Source organism: Gobio gobio (assembly GCF_949357685.1).
Source record: "Gobio gobio genome assembly, chromosome: 12".
Lineage (NCBI taxonomy): Eukaryota > Metazoa > Chordata > Actinopteri > Cypriniformes > Gobionidae > Gobio > Gobio gobio.
This window is the reverse complement of record NC_137105.1, coordinates 38,013,046-38,028,442: the sequence shown is the minus strand read 5'-3', so window position 1 is coordinate 38,028,442 and position 15,397 is coordinate 38,013,046. Positions and strand designations below refer to the sequence as shown.

Sequence of the window (15,397 nt, the reverse complement as noted above, 5' to 3'; positions counted from 1 at the left end):
TAGGACATTTAAGTAACTTTTATAAACGTGCCCAAGAAAAAAACATTACTGGTGTGCATCTTGAGACAAAACAATGCCACTGACATATTTTAAGATTTGTCAGTGCAAGATTCGTTCAGTTAAAACAGCTCAAACATGCATTTTAGTCTAGGATTAGCTTAAGCATTGTCTGTGAAACCGGGGGTATATTAGATAAAGCATTAATAATGCGACCTTATTGTAGTGTTACTTAATTTATATTATGAAATGCTAAAGTGAAATTAACCAGAAAAATTGACACCTAACATTTTTTTTTTTTAAATCCTATTAGTCTTTTTCATAATACAATTTTATTTACGTGTCTTATACATTGTGATCAAACTGAATAACACAATTTCATCAAACTTTAATTAAAACATATAAATACAGCTATATGGTTAAACAACTTTTATGAGAACTTAATACATTATAGTACAAAAATCTACAAGAATGCAATGATACATACAATGTAAATGAATGACACTTTTGTCCTCTGCAGTAGCAGGTTTCTTTATGGTAAGATCTTCCATTCATACCGTTAGGTTTATTGTCATTTACACAGTTTCTGCACTTCTTCATTACAGCTTTTTACATGATTGACAGGTCCTGTAGTGTACAATTCATCTTGGCTGTCAGACTCAGTAACACACGTCTCATCGGTAGCATGGCTGCTGTCGACTGGCTCAGAGGAGATGAATGACAGTAACTGAGGCTGTGTTACTGCTTCATGAAGATGAGAGGAGGAAGAGCCGGCCTCAAGGAGAAAATGTGTATGAAACAAGGTTTCTATCTGTACCAGGAAAGTCTCCACGTCAACCTCTGAGACCTGCTCCAAAATCTTCTGGATTGACCTGAGCATCTGTGGACGGACAGACAGGCAAAACAATTTTAATTATAATTTTAAATAATATTGTAATTATACATAAGTAACATGTCAAATAAATTAATTGAAATAGTCATTTAAATATGCACTGTGAACCGTTAACATTAGAATTAAATATTTGCGGAAATCTTGTTTGCTAATAAGTGCCTCAAACAAAACTCTGAATATATATTTATATATAAAAGATTTGCATATAGTTCATGACATCATCTAATGTACTCAGAAGTGCTTCTGACAGCAGTGTGGGAACTTGTTGCCACTAGTCATTGAAATCAGATTTTTCAAGTTTTTCCGTGCGTATGTGGGAGCGAGTCTAGATATGAGACATATTACCTTTTCCAGGCAAGTCAGAGAAGAATCTCTGCGGAAAAGCCTGTCCATTGGTACACTCCTGAAAGAAGAATTAAATATATATGAATATATATATTTATGAAAATGTTTTTGAAAGACATGCTCTTATGCTCACTAAGACTTTGTTTAAAAATTAAGTAAAAACAATAATAGTGTAGTTTTATTACAATTACAATGTTTTCTATTTTATTATATTTTAAACGTATCCCTGTGATGTTGAAAATCTGAAATATCATTACTCCAGTTTCAGTGTCACATGAATCTTCAGAAATCATTCTAATGCTGATTTGGTGGCTCAAGAAATATTTGTAATTATTATTAATGTTGACAACAGTTGTGTTGCTTAATATTTTTTTGGAAACCCGAATACTTTTTTACAGGATATTTGAATAGAAAACTATTGTAAGACTATAATTGTATTTATTTTAATTCATCCTTGCTTACTAAAAGTATTAATTTATTTTAAAAAAAAGAAGCATTCAGACCCCAAACTTACTTTCTTTCTATCTATCTATATATACAGTATATACAGTAGGTGTGTATATATAAGCTTGTCTGTTTGATCGGACGTGCATCAATGAGCCTTGGCTGCCCATGACCCTGTCGTCGGTTCACCACTGTTCCTTCCTTGAACCTCTTTTGATAGATACTGACCACTGCAGACTGGTCCACTGTAGACACCCCACAAGAGCAGCAGTTTTAGAGATGCTCTGACCCAGTTGTCTAGCCATCACAATTTGGCCCTTGTCAAACTCGCTCAAATCCTTGTTTGCCCATTTTTCCTGCTTCTAACACATCAACTTTGAGGACAAAATTTTCACTTTCTGCCTAATATATCCCACCCACTAACAGGTGCCGTGACGAAGAGATAATCAGTGTTATTCACTTCACCCGTCAGAAGTCATAATGTTATGCCTGATCGGTGTAATATATATATCTATATTATACACACATACATACAGTACATGGTCTTCAATTTCCCAAAAGGTTGCCCACATAAAACACGCAGCTCACCCATGACACAACCTGTACTTGAACACAACCCATTCTGCTCTTCTCATCACTTCTGACCAATCAGGAAGCTCAGATGAGGACTGGAAGTTAAACCGGTATGGAAACCCTAAAATACAAACACAAATATTCACACTCGAAATGCTGACTCACACACCACAGACTGATTCAAATTCAGCTGGAGCTGTTGCTGGGCTTGTTTTATTATTTACACCTTGGTTCATCTATTCTTTAACAGTCATGTCTCTAGTGTTTACCACAAAGACCATGAAACATTTACAGAACACAGATAACCTTACAGCGGTATATTAAGTGTTAAAGCTGCTGTAAATGATTTGTAAGGGAATGCGCTGATAGTATCAAGGAAGATGCTGTGACATACTCTGAGATCCAGAGGGTCCGGTCTCCTCCTCTACCAGCAGACAGGTGGTCTGAGACAGGGGCGAGGGGTTACTGGGGTTATACGGGCTGACAATCATCCCAACAAATGGAGCACCTCCTCGAGAGAAATAACTCTGAAATAAAAACAGAGAGAATGTGACAGGTAAACAAAGACACCATCCTAGTCAAACTGTAGGGCTGTTTAACGATTAATCACGACTAATCGCATCCAAAATAAAAGTTTGTGTTTACATAATATATCTGTGCGTGCTGTGTATAATTATTATGTATATATAAATACTCACACATGCATGTGTATATCGAATAATTTAAAAAAATATTTATATTTTTATATACACACACAGTATATACGTATTTATGCAACTATTTCTTAAATATATACATGTATGCGTGTGTATTAAAATATACATAATAATTATACACAACACACACAGATATATTATGTAAATACAAACTTTTATTTTGGAAGCGATTAGTCGTGATTAATCGTTAAACAGCCCTACGCAAAACAAAGATCTGTTACCTGGTATTTGGCCTGAGTGTCAATGTCCCTAAGGGAGGGGTTGGGGTCGAAGGCTGGATGAGAGTGGTACCAACCCACCACACTGTGACCTTTGACCCCGAGCAGCTCAGACGCCTGTGTTTGAGAGACGGGGTCCATCTCACACTGCATACCTGTGCTCAGGCTGTTGCATGGTTCTGCTGCACAGATCTGCACAAATGTCAGCACATTACACACCAAAAAACAAAGAAATCAAAAATGTGTAAGTCGCTCTGGATAAAAAATACCTGGGTCATTCCGTGTCAAATCAACCAAATTTTAGAAACGTCCCCGGCTCAATTTTTATTTTGTAATTTTTTTTTTTTTTCTTAAGAAAAACAGTAGATGAAAGCCAAAATATTAAATGTCATAGATGTAGATTTACTGAGTAATCCAGGGTTTTGTAGAGGAGGGTTTAAAATTACAATTTTCACCTGAGATTTGGAGCCAAACTACAGGGGGGTAAAAATGGCAGCATCTTTATTTTATTTTTACACGGAGAATGGAAGGTCTATTAGTAAAATCTGCTGACTTTAAGAATCTTTGTTGCATTATAAGCCAATGATGACAGTTTAAAAATGGGGGAAGCATTTCTTTTTTTGCCCCAAGTTTGCATGCCTGTAAATCCAGGGCTCGGTTTCACCGACAGGGTTTAGATTAAGCCAAGATTAGGCCTTATTTCAATTAGGGAATTAAAGTCCATTTTTTAAACGTGCCTTAGAAAGAAACATTACTGGTGTGCATCTTGAGACAAAACAATGGCACTGACATATTTTAAGATATATCAGTGCAAGTTTCTTTCAGATAAAACAGCTCAAACATGCATTTTAGTCTGGGCCTTTTCTGTGAAACTGGAGGCAGAAGTATTAAAGGTGCCCTGCCACACAAAAACTTGTCTTTTTCTAAATATGTTAGGTCCATATGTGATCAGAAATCAGGCCGATTACAAAAGCTGGTCAGTCTGACGTGGTGTTGTCTGAGCTCATTACTATTGATGAGCTCGCCCAGTTGAGACCGCACCCACAGAATTCTTTTAGCTCTGTGACAGTTTTCATATACTGAAAACTCTATATATTATATATGACAATATACCTGAAGAAGCCATTTCTGCAGCGATTCCAGACAATAGTAAACAAAGTTCCTCTACTTGTTGCGTTGGGTAAAGGATGCTGATAGCCAGGCTCTCATTGGCTAGCTGTTAGCCATTCAGAGTCAAGCAGCTTAGCTCGTTGAATATTAACGAGAACTGGCACAAATTGAGCGGAGTCTTCCTACAGACTTTCTATACCACGCTAGAATGGATTGAAACAAGGTAACCAAGGCATTTTTCCCACAAAAACTGTTAAGTGAAATTAAAATGTTCACAAAAGTAATGAAATACGTGTGGCAGGGCACCTTTAAAGATATCTTATAATCCTTTTAGATTTAGTTTTTTAACAAACTTTGGTGTTTTAATTTTAAACGCCCATTATGGTTCATTCCCAGAGACATGGAGATCTTAATGCGACTCCATGAGTAAATTGGTAAATTGTACACATTTTCAGTGGCCAAAAACCAAATATGGGTCACTTTTCAAACAGCTGATGCTGATTCTTTTAAAGAGGAATATATAATAATGTTGAAACTAGAAATGTATCTCGTTTTCTTCTATCAACACAATTGCATAGAATATACCTTTGAGTGCCATAAATATTCTTTTTCCAAAGTTTGCGTGCATGTCAGACCTGCGTGCCAAACAGACAATCTCTGTGTAAAATTCTGCTGCCGCCATCCTTTTAAAGTCTTTTTTACCTCTTGTAATCTGGCTCCAAATCAGATTTTGTCAAAATTGTCATTTTGACCCTCCATCTACAAAACAGTGAATTACTCAGTAAATACACATTCATGACATTTAATATTTTGGCTTTCTTCATTTATGCATTTCTTTCACCAGAAAAAAAAAAGATCAAAATTAAACATTTTAGCCGGGGACCTCTGGTTGAGTTGACATGGAATGACCCATCTGCTAAAAGAATAAATGTAAATGTAACTGATTGAAATAAATAGTTGATTCAGTTTAATGAGTCCATGAATTCACTGACCTTTAACACCTTCTCTTCCTCTTCATATGTTCCACCTAGAAGGCCAATCACCTCTCCCATAGACACATGAGCATGCTGGGTAAGGATTTGATTATTAGTACAACATAATAAAACACTGAGGATGAATGAGAGAGCAAAAAACAAAAGGCTGAGATTAATCAAATCTAGAAACCAACACCATGCCATACTTACTATGTCCATGACAACAAGAGCCTCGGCACAAACTATCACTCTGTATGGTTCCTGAGTCAGCAAAACACAAAAGACAAAATAAGTGTGAGGAAATTCATGTTCCTTCATTTCTATACAACAAAATGAACTAAAGTGTTATTTTTGTATCACTGAGATCCTATCAGTTTTATTAATATTTTGAAAGAGCTTTTATACATTATTTTCAATTTTAAATTCTAGATTTAGAAATTATAAAATTAGTTTGTTTTTATATGTCTATAGTGTTTTATTAATTTTTATTTCAGCTTTAATTTGAGTTATTTTAGTACAAGTTCAAATAAAAGAAAATGATAAATGTTTCCTTGGAATAAAATAAGACAAAAAAAAGTTTTTTTTTCCCAGTTTTTTAATTTAGTTTTAGTTCACTATAATAACCCTGATTTTTATGCTGAACAGAGACATTATCAAATGTAATAATTACCTGTTTTTCCTCTCCAAAAGCTTTGCATGGAATGAGCTGGAATGGGTCAAAAGAGCTGCTGAGGACAAAGACAAGGAATTAAATCCAGATTTAATTTTTAATCTTTATCTGATTATTCATGTTGTTCAAGTTGAAAACAAAAGCCCATAAACAAGATCATTAAACAAACTATTAGCTATTCAGTTCAGTTTTGTAAGGGAGCGTGTGCTTACCCTCTCTGTTTGGGTAGTTTAGATGGTTTTGGTCCTTTCTTCTTCATCTCCTCTCTTCTGATGGCCAGCTCCTCTGCGCTCAGATGCTGGATGACAAAAAACCCACATAATCAGGGCTACATAATGAGGATGGACAAATAAAAATGATTTTCTTTCCAAAAAACGTCATAAAAAAAATTGCCTGAAATATATTAAACGTAATTGTATTTTTATTTTGTTTAAAGGTCCCATGGCATTAAATTTTCATTTTATGAGGTTTTTCAACATTAATTTGAGTTCCCCTAGGCAGTATATGGTCCCCAAGTGGCAAGAAATTTTGATCGGTGTAAACCGAGTTCTGGCTGTCTTTCTCTGCCTTTGAGAAAATGACAGCTCAGACGAGCTGATCTGGAATTTTCCTGTTATGACGTCATAACAGGAACGGTTACCTCCCTTTCCTCCGCCCAGAGAATTTGGCACGTCCAAGCGCTATATTTGTCCTCGAGAGATCATGGCTTGTGAACGAGTGAATGCTGGAAGTTTCTCAATGTTTAGATGTACAAATAAAAACAGAAGTCTTTTTTCAGTTCCTTCTGATCTGTGATCAGTGATTTCTGATGTGTAGCTAATTATTCAAGTTCACACAGAACTTTATTATTCTTGCACACGCTGCGGCTTCTCTCTCTCCCGACATAACAGTGTTTCCGTGTTTTCTATCTTGTGAGTCAGTGTTTTTGAACGTCCTCGTCGCGTCTATCTGTTCTAAAATGTGCATACAGTCGTGAGTTTCTGCTCAACATCGGCAGAGCCACATCTTTAGAGATAAACCTCACGCACGCCGCAGCTCGGGCTGCACTGACCAGTCGGCCTTCAACATCCCCGACCCCCAGTACTGCATCTGCCCCACAGCGGAGGCACCAAACGCGGCGTGAGATTAAGCAGAAGGGGGGTAAGCGTGAGTGAGCGTATCCGGGCAAGCCAACCTACCCCACAATAAACTGGATTACATTTGATTACTGCCCTGTTGTGTCTTTTTTTTGTGCTGTGTACTCAATGCATATTTTTCCTATTCATATGGTAGGAAAATATCTAAAAATAATGCTATAATCAACACTTACTCGTAACTCGTTCATATCGACAGCTGTAATGGTACATACAGTCAGGTCCATAAATATTGGGACATCGACACAATTCTAATCTTTTTGGCTCTATACACCACCACAATGGATTTGAAATTAAACAAACAAGATGTGCTTTAACTGCAGACTTTTAGCTTTAATTTGAGGGTATTTACATCCAAATCAGGTGAATGGTGTAGGAATTACAATAGTTTGTATATGTGCCTCCCACTTTTTAAGGGACCACTTTTTAAGTTACTAACTTTCTGACATGAGTGACAGTCCCTCCGACTAGAAATAAACGAATAACCCTGAGTATATGCTAGTAACTACAACAGTTCACTGAACTGAGACGTGCTGAGAGAACTGATGAGAAGTGAACTCAGGTCCATCCGTCTCTCTGGCAGCAGGCTGGTGCCTGGTAGACCTCGTTAAACCAAAAGATCTGATACTCATTTCAAATGCAAAGATGTCAGCCAATCACAACAGTGGGCGTTTTTACTGAAGTCTCACAGCAGACACGCCTCTTGAAACAGGGCATTCAGCCACAGGGCAAACATTAGTATAGAAAAAATGCCTTTTATTTCTAAATTATGACATTTTATGATGTAAAACTCATACTAACAATATAAGTACACCTCAGGAAACATTATAAAATAATAGAAAAATGCCATGCCATGGGACCTTTAAAGGGGTACTTAGCCCCTGGAAAGATGAATGTGTATCTAAATTGGGTCATTTATGGAGTAGAAATGTGAAATTATTTTAGAAGTTGGGGATAATTTTCTTCTAGATTGAGAAAAGCCAGAAAATGTATTTTTGACTCATATGGATGAAAGACAACAACTCCCAGAATTCACTTGCTTCGCTGCCCTACGAGGCCACACCCAAGCCATGCCTACCGGTTGCATCTCTTGCCCACCGCGGCACACCCGCGGATTTTTACAGTAATAAAATAATTTAGTTCAGATAGAGAACAGACACTGCAATTAAAAACTGAACGTGTCTGCTCAGTACAGCACGAGCCGAATGAGAGTGGCAGCACAAACGCAGCAGGACAGGAGTCAGATTTCATTCATCAGAGAGTGAGGAGCTGACAGACCAGATGATCACAGAAGATTTGGTTTCAAATTGGGGTGGGGGGGGGGGGGGGGGGGGGTGCACGATCATTCGAATATACTATCGAGGTTTCTACTGATACAACGCTTAATGCTAAATCGCTGAAGTAACCCTTTAAAAATCAAAAATATATTTAATATTTGTAATATTATATTTTTTAAATATATTTAACCCTTTAAGCCCTGAAGGCATTTTAAAGACTTGTTTTTTTCTGAGTGACAAAAATAAAGACTCAGAACTCCAAAACTCTAGCAAGGAGAGTCAAATGGTAGGTGTGACAGTGTGTCACGGTTGGTTTCATGTTCATGTTCATGTTCAATAATGTGCAATTTTTTCCACGATCTGTGCATGTTTCATGAAGTTACAAGCAAAAACGCCATGTGAAAGCTACATTTAATTTATGTGGAGTTAGGTGTCATTACTCCGTGAGGAATATCTTGTGATCAACACAATGGATTGTGCTGGACTCATTTTAATCATGAAAATCAGCTGTAAATAATGATGTGCCATTTTTCACAATCGGAGCATGTTTCATGAAGTCACGTTCAGCGAAAACGTGACATAAATGGCGTATCCGTATATTATTTACATTTAGGTCTTGGGGGAATTCACATACAAAAAAACTAAACTCGCTCAATTTTACTCAAAGCCCAAAACAAGTATGCTTGTTGTATTCCATGAGACATTTCAAATTACATATGACAAATGACTTTGAGCTGTATGATGTTTTCGTCAATTTACAGTACATAGTACAAAAAAGTATTTCATTAAATTATGAACTTTTTTTTATTTATCAGCAAATAACTCAGCACTACTTAGGAGTCAATCAAACTGTACATTACAACTACATTCATTGTAAAGCTCAGACTCTTAAGCTTTCAAATTGTGTTGATCAAGGCAGTAGTTTTGAAAAAAATTATTATAAAATGTTTCGTAGCTAGGTGGCGCTACACTCCGGTTTAGAGGGACTATTCAGCACTCGTTAAGAGTTGATCAAAATGGTTAGATGCATTAAAAAGCTGAGTGTCTAAGCTTTAAAATTATACTTATTGTGTATTTAATTCAGTGGTTGCTTAGTAATTTGATTATGAATTGTCACGGGGCTAAAGGTTTCAGGGGTTTAACAAGAATAATTTCACAACACCATTTTTTATCTAAAAAATAGATCCTAATCATATCAGGCCATAAACAGAATCTTGGAGTTTTTGAGTTCCTTTACCTCATACGTCTGGCCCTCCAAATCTTTAGCATCACGCCAATTCCCCCACACGTCCCGAATACGACGCTTCCTTGTGCGCTGCAAAAAAAGAAGAAGAGCGAAATACATTAAAGCAGGGGTTCTCCAATTTCCCGCAGAGTTTAGTTCCAACCCCAATCAAACACATCTGAACAAGCTAATCGATGTCTTGGATCAATGCCAGGATTACTATAAAGTTAAAGGCGGTTGAGTTTGAACAGTGTTGGTGCTAAACTCTGTAAGAAAGTGGATCTCGAGGGCCAGAGTTGAGAACCCCTGCATTAGAACAATCATTAAATAAGAAAGATGAAAGAACACAGTTCTGCTAATGGATAATCATCCACACATGATGATAACAGTAACACTGAGCTGTGACTCTCTCACCATAGACTGCAGTCTCTGGGCAAGATGATACGCCTCCAGGCTGTCTTTGCTTTCCTTTAGGCGAGAGCGATCAACCAGCCGCGGTCGGTTATAGATCGCCTGATCTACACAGGAATGGAGAAAGAGTTTAGGGAGGGAAAATGTACTCAAGAAAACAGAAAGGAGAAAACTGACTGAGCAATAAGCATTACCGCAGTTGAAGTTAATCGCTCCAATGAGCTCCAGATAGGTGTGTATCCGACCGATGCAGTTGACATCCCCACAATTCTTCAAGCCTGGACGCACTGATGTCTTGTTCAGGTACTTGGGTTTACTTCTCTCCCTGAATAGAGTCAGTACAATGTTGTTTTATTTTTTGAAAAATGTACATTTGTATTCAGCAAAGATACATTAAATTGCTTAAAAGTGACAGTAAATATCCTATAAATTGTTACAAAACATCTATTTCTAATAAATACTCTTCTTTTGAACTTATCAGGGTTTCCATTGATAATAATCAGAACTGTTTATTGAGCAGCAGCAAATTAGAATATTATAATGTGACAATGAAGACTTTTGACAAATGAAAATTTTGCTTAAATCACAGCAATAATTTACATTTTATAAATAAATACATTACAAAATACTAAAGAGGACCTATTATGCCCTTTTTAAAAGTCTTGATGTAGTTTTTGGGGTCTACTAGAACAGGTTTTCATTCTTGAATGTTCAAAAACCACATTATTTTTTTCAAATATTTAACATTGTTGCAGCACCTCTCTTCCCAGTCTGTCAGTAACACTCTGTTTAGTTCCTGTCTCTATGAAGCCCCTCTGTGCTCTGATTGGCAGGCTGGACCAGTGTGTTGTGATTGGTTAACCGCTTCGAGCATGTTCTGGAAATGTTGCATACCTTACCATAATAATGAGTTGCAACACACTACCCATTCACCCCATTTTTATTAAATATTTTTATTATTTTAAATTGTAACAATATTTCACAATATTCCTGTTTCAAACTAAAAAAAAATCAGCCTTGGTAAGCAAAAGAGACATTTAAAAAAAATCTTACCAACCCCAAATGTTTTTGAATGACAGTGTAAATATAAAGATAACTAATTACAATATTCCCTGAATTACGTGCCATTTTCTTTTTTACAAAAACTCAAATATTATGTTCAGTAAGTCTAGCAGGACAGATGATGTACACAAGAAAATGTTCCTCAGAAGCAAAAAGTACAAGGTCTCACCACTGGTCCAGGATGTAATTGCGTATTTTTAGATATCTCTCTGGGGTTTTTGATGGACGCCCCTCAAAAAATTCTGGGATGGCTTGCTTCTCCTCTTCTGTGATTGTGTTTAAGTCCAATATGACCTCCTGTTCAGGAGCTCTGAGCTCCTCCCCTTCATCCTCCTCCTCCTGGTCTTCCTCCACCTCCTCCTCAGGACCTGATTCAAACTTATCTGGAGTAAAATGAAATACATTACCCATAATTCTATTAATGCTGATGGACTGCTATCATTACAGAGATTAAATGAAAGCTAGTGATGCTAAGGTACCTCCGCTTTCTGAGCTTTCCTCCCCAGACAGGCTGTGTTTGCCTGGGCTTCCCGATTTAGAGATGGTCCCACTTTCCGCCTCTGGATCTGGATCAATCGCAATATGAGGGATGCCAGCATTTCCATTTTTATCTGGATCAATGGCTAGATCTGCAGCATTGGTTTCTGATTCAGACTTTAAAAGTACGTCTGATGGGGGTGTCATTGGACTGAGTTCTCCTTGGTGCTCACAATCTGGGGAGCCTGAGGGCTCTGGCTGCTTTTCAGACTGAAACCCATCATCACTGAAGTCATCGGTGATGTCAACATCCTCATCATCAGAAAGTCGCTCGATGCGTACAGCATTGGTCAAGGCTGAGACGTGAGGCTGGATCGAGTGGACCAACGTGGTGTCTGAAGTCACATTAGAGGAGGACACTTCGGCAGGTGTGTCTGTTTTAGGCTAAAGGTGAAACACAAAGGATAAAAAAACACAAAGGATAAAATTACAACTAGTACAAGTGATAAAATAAACTCTTAAGGCTCATTTTATTTAATTAAATTATTCAAAGACATTAAGAATACATTTGAAGTATGAACATGTTTTACATTTTTGATCAGGCTTGTTGAAAAATAGGAAATGGTCTGCTATACCACCCTTCAAAAGTCTGGGCTCAGTCAGATTTTTTTAAATAAATGAATGCTTTATTCAGCAAGGATGCATTCATTTGATCAAAAGTGACAGTAAAGACCTTTATAATGTTACAAAATATCACATTGGATGTCTTTATATATAGGACTAATCCTATATACATTCATTTCTTTTTATTAGCCCTAAACACATCTGAACCAAAGACATACGGCTAAAGTCATACCTTATTTTTGAAGTACTGCCTAGCATAGCTCTTCACCTGTAGAACCGTTCTAGTGCCGATCAGTTTGGCGATCTTTGTCCATCTCTGGCCATATTGAGCCTAGAAGCCATAAAAACAAGATGCAAATTTGTGTCCTTTTCCTTTTATGAAAGAGCATTGTTTCCTCTGTGTCTTCTGTATGCTATTACAGTAAACAAGAAAACATACCAGTCCTTTCTCGAAGAGATCCTTCTCCTCTTCAGCCCAACGGGTTTGTGCTCCAGAACTTTTCACCAATGACCTACAAAGACATTATGAATAAAAAAAAGTATTTAAAAAATATGATATATATATATATATATATATATATATATATTTTTTTTTTTTTTGAAGGATCATGTGACACTGAAGACTGAAAAAATGTCTGCTGAAAATAGGTAACACTTTACAATAAGGTTGTATTAGTTAACATTAGTTAATGCATTAGTTAACATGAACTAACCATGAACAACACCTCTGTACAGCATTATTTAATCTTTGTTAACGTTAGTTAATAAAAATACAGCTGTTCATGTTAGTTCACAGTGCATTTACTAATGTTAACAATATTTTAATAATGCATTAGTAAATGTTGAAAGTAACATTAACAAAGATAAATAAATGCTTTATACGTGCAGTTCATTATTAGTTCATGTTAACTAATGTAGTTAACTAATGTTAACAAATGAACCTCATTGTAAAGTGTTACCAAAATAAATTTGCAACAGAGTTAATTTAAGTTGTAATAATATTTCACAGTATTACTCTTTTAGCTGTATTTTTGATCATATAAATCAAGGATAAACCTTGGTGAGATTTAGAGACTACTTATATTTTGACTGTGTGTGTGTGCGTGCGTGCGTGCGTGTATATAGTATATAAAAGTATATATACATTACAACTATGTTTTTTAATGTTTTTGAGAGACACTACCAGTAAAACACAAATTTACTATAAAATCCAGTAAAAAATAAAACATATTTATTAATATATAAAAAGGTAATTTATTCCTGTGATGGTAAAGCTGAATTTTCAGCATCATTAAACAGTTTCATCAAGAGCAACTTTAAAAAAATTAAAAAATAAAATAAAATTTAAAAAGTCTTTACTGTCACGTTTGACCAATTTAATGCATCCTTGATGAATAAAAGTCTTACTGGCCCAGAACTTTTGAATGCTGGTGTAGGTGTTTAGATATTCATGAACATAAACAGATGAAATAGGGGAGCTCACTTTTTGACTTTAGTCTTCTCATTGCCCTTAGTCTTCTCATTGGTCCAGGCTACCTTTGGTGCTTTCTTACTGGCAAAATAATACCTTTCTGTATTAAGAAAACAACTACATGCTTATATGAATGATTATGACCATTATGAAATGTGACAACCAAACATGAACAAAATTAGAATGAATCAGTGTGATGTTCAAAAGAGTGAAGGATACTGTTCCTCCAGCAGCATGCTCTCAATGGCCTGTCTGTTCTCATCGCTGATGGAGCTGTCCAGCGTCCACGGCTGAACACACACACAAAAACAAAAACAACAACACATCATATCCATTTTCAGATTCTCTTTACAAGAGTGATAAAAAAAAGGTGATGAAATTTTTGTTTATTTTACCAGTACACTGCTGTTTGTCTTCCATGCAGACTGTAAGTATTGATCCTGGAGAATATCAGCACTGCTCAGGTCACTGTAAAGAAAGCATACAAATAATAAAGATGTTAATGCTGTAAGAATGTGTTTACAGTAATTATTTACAATAGATTTCTATGGAGTACCAGCATTACAGAGAGTACTAATGTTTATATTTTATTGATTCTTCCATACAAAAATGTGTGATTTTTGAGGTTAAACTAGGATGAACTTCTTATTATATTTACATATGTAACTCCTGTGGTGGATTTTATTGTTCTATGTACACAAACAGTCCGTTTCTGGCATTCTTGCAATTTCATGTTGAAAAATGACTATCGTTTCTAAGAGATCATTTTATCACGCTAATTTTATGTTAACACATATAATGTATAAGTGTTGTGGTGATATTTTTAAAACTGTTAAGTTTAACGTTTATTCAATGCCAATTCTTGCCCCACAGACTTTCATTTTAAGTGTATTACTGTAGAAACGATAGGTGTTTGCTTTTACAAACTGGGGGAAGTGTTTAAATAATCTTCTATTAATAATCTTCAGCTTTTTTTGTATTGAAACCTGTAAAACATTGTATTGATTCGTGTAAGAGTGCTATCTTGGTAACAGGCTTAAATTAAACTCGTTTCCTTGCTCATGTTAAAATAGTAACTGTGTTCACATAACTAGGGAAGCTCACATTCATTCTGTCTGTCGCTTTACAATCATCAGTCTCAATTCTGTTCATCCATGAACTCAAATATATCAAAGCACGACTCCATAATATTGCCCAGACGGCGGGATACAAGAGAATAAACTCCTACCCGACACTTTCATCACATTCATCTCCCTCGATGTCAACAACATCCAACTCATCTGCCATATTTGTTGCGGATGTGAGAGAGGAGGAGCGCGAGAGGAGAATGTTTGTCACAGCGCCACTCACTGGCAGGATGAAGCTAGACTTGCGTGTTTTGCTGAATTCTAGTGAATGTAGAGAAATTGATTTCGAATCACTGCTTCATGAACCTGTTGAAACCTTTTGTTTCGAAACAGAAAACGGATTTGCTTTAATTGAAATTTGTAGGTTTACCTGGTCTGGTAGCTCTTGCCTGCTGAAATAAAAGATTGACTTCTGGTTAATTATTGACTCTTTACCTCATTATGTTAGTTACTGAGATTTTGCTTTCTTTGTTGTCTGATCATAAATGCATACTCCTGTCATTTGACATTTCCTCTTCTCATTCAATAACATACAGTTTCATTGGAAGTAAAATTCTGCTTTATTAGAGAATGCTGTTTTTGTGATATCTTAGCATATTATTATACAAAGCTCAATACGAAAATAAATTTGTTTCTTTCCGGAGGTTAAAA

At 36.1% G+C, this 15,397-nt stretch overlaps 1 protein-coding gene across 4 annotated transcripts; it reads right to left on the bottom strand.

Annotated features, from left to right (window-relative positions):
* Positions 1-298: 298 nt before the first annotated feature.
* On the bottom strand, positions 299-14,922 carry mysm1 (Myb-like, SWIRM and MPN domains 1). 4 transcript variants are annotated; one of them, XM_079830537.1, is made up of 20 exons: positions 14,848-14,922; positions 14,015-14,087; positions 13,839-13,909; positions 13,632-13,715; positions 12,588-12,660; positions 12,381-12,479; positions 11,527-11,968; positions 11,217-11,430; positions 10,180-10,310; positions 9,989-10,092; positions 9,587-9,664; positions 6,152-6,237; positions 5,940-5,997; positions 5,480-5,530; positions 5,288-5,362; positions 3,189-3,377; positions 2,646-2,778; positions 2,267-2,372; positions 1,235-1,292; positions 299-877 (listed from the first exon to the last, which is right to left on the bottom strand). In XM_079830537.1, exons 1-20 carry the CDS (start codon positions 14,904-14,906, stop codon positions 569-571), a joined length of 2,493 nt encoding a protein of 830 aa, XP_079686663.1. In that variant the 5' UTR covers positions 14,907-14,922; the 3' UTR covers positions 299-568. The 4 variants fall into 4 exon arrangements, with proteins under 4 accessions (XP_079686663.1, XP_079686664.1, XP_079686666.1 ...); XM_079830538.1 differs by having other exon boundaries at positions 5,940-5,994; XM_079830540.1 differs by having other exon boundaries at positions 5,940-5,994; positions 14,724-14,921.
* Positions 14,923-15,397: the final 475 nt, after the last annotated feature.

Bases quoted from the DNA above. Each gene is read 5' to 3' on its own strand.
- mysm1 (XM_079830537.1), bottom strand. From the start codon at position 14,906: ATGGCAGATGAGTTGGATGTTGTTGACATCGAGGGAGATGAATGTGAT. The intron at 5,998-6,151 runs GTAAGCACACGC...CTTTGTCCTCAG, and splicing joins AAACTACCCAAACAGAGAGG to CAGCTCTTTTGACCCATTCC. The intron at 2,373-2,645 runs GTATGTCACAGC...TTTGTATTTTAG, and splicing joins CGGACCCTCTGGATCTCAGA to GGTTTCCATACCGGTTTAAC.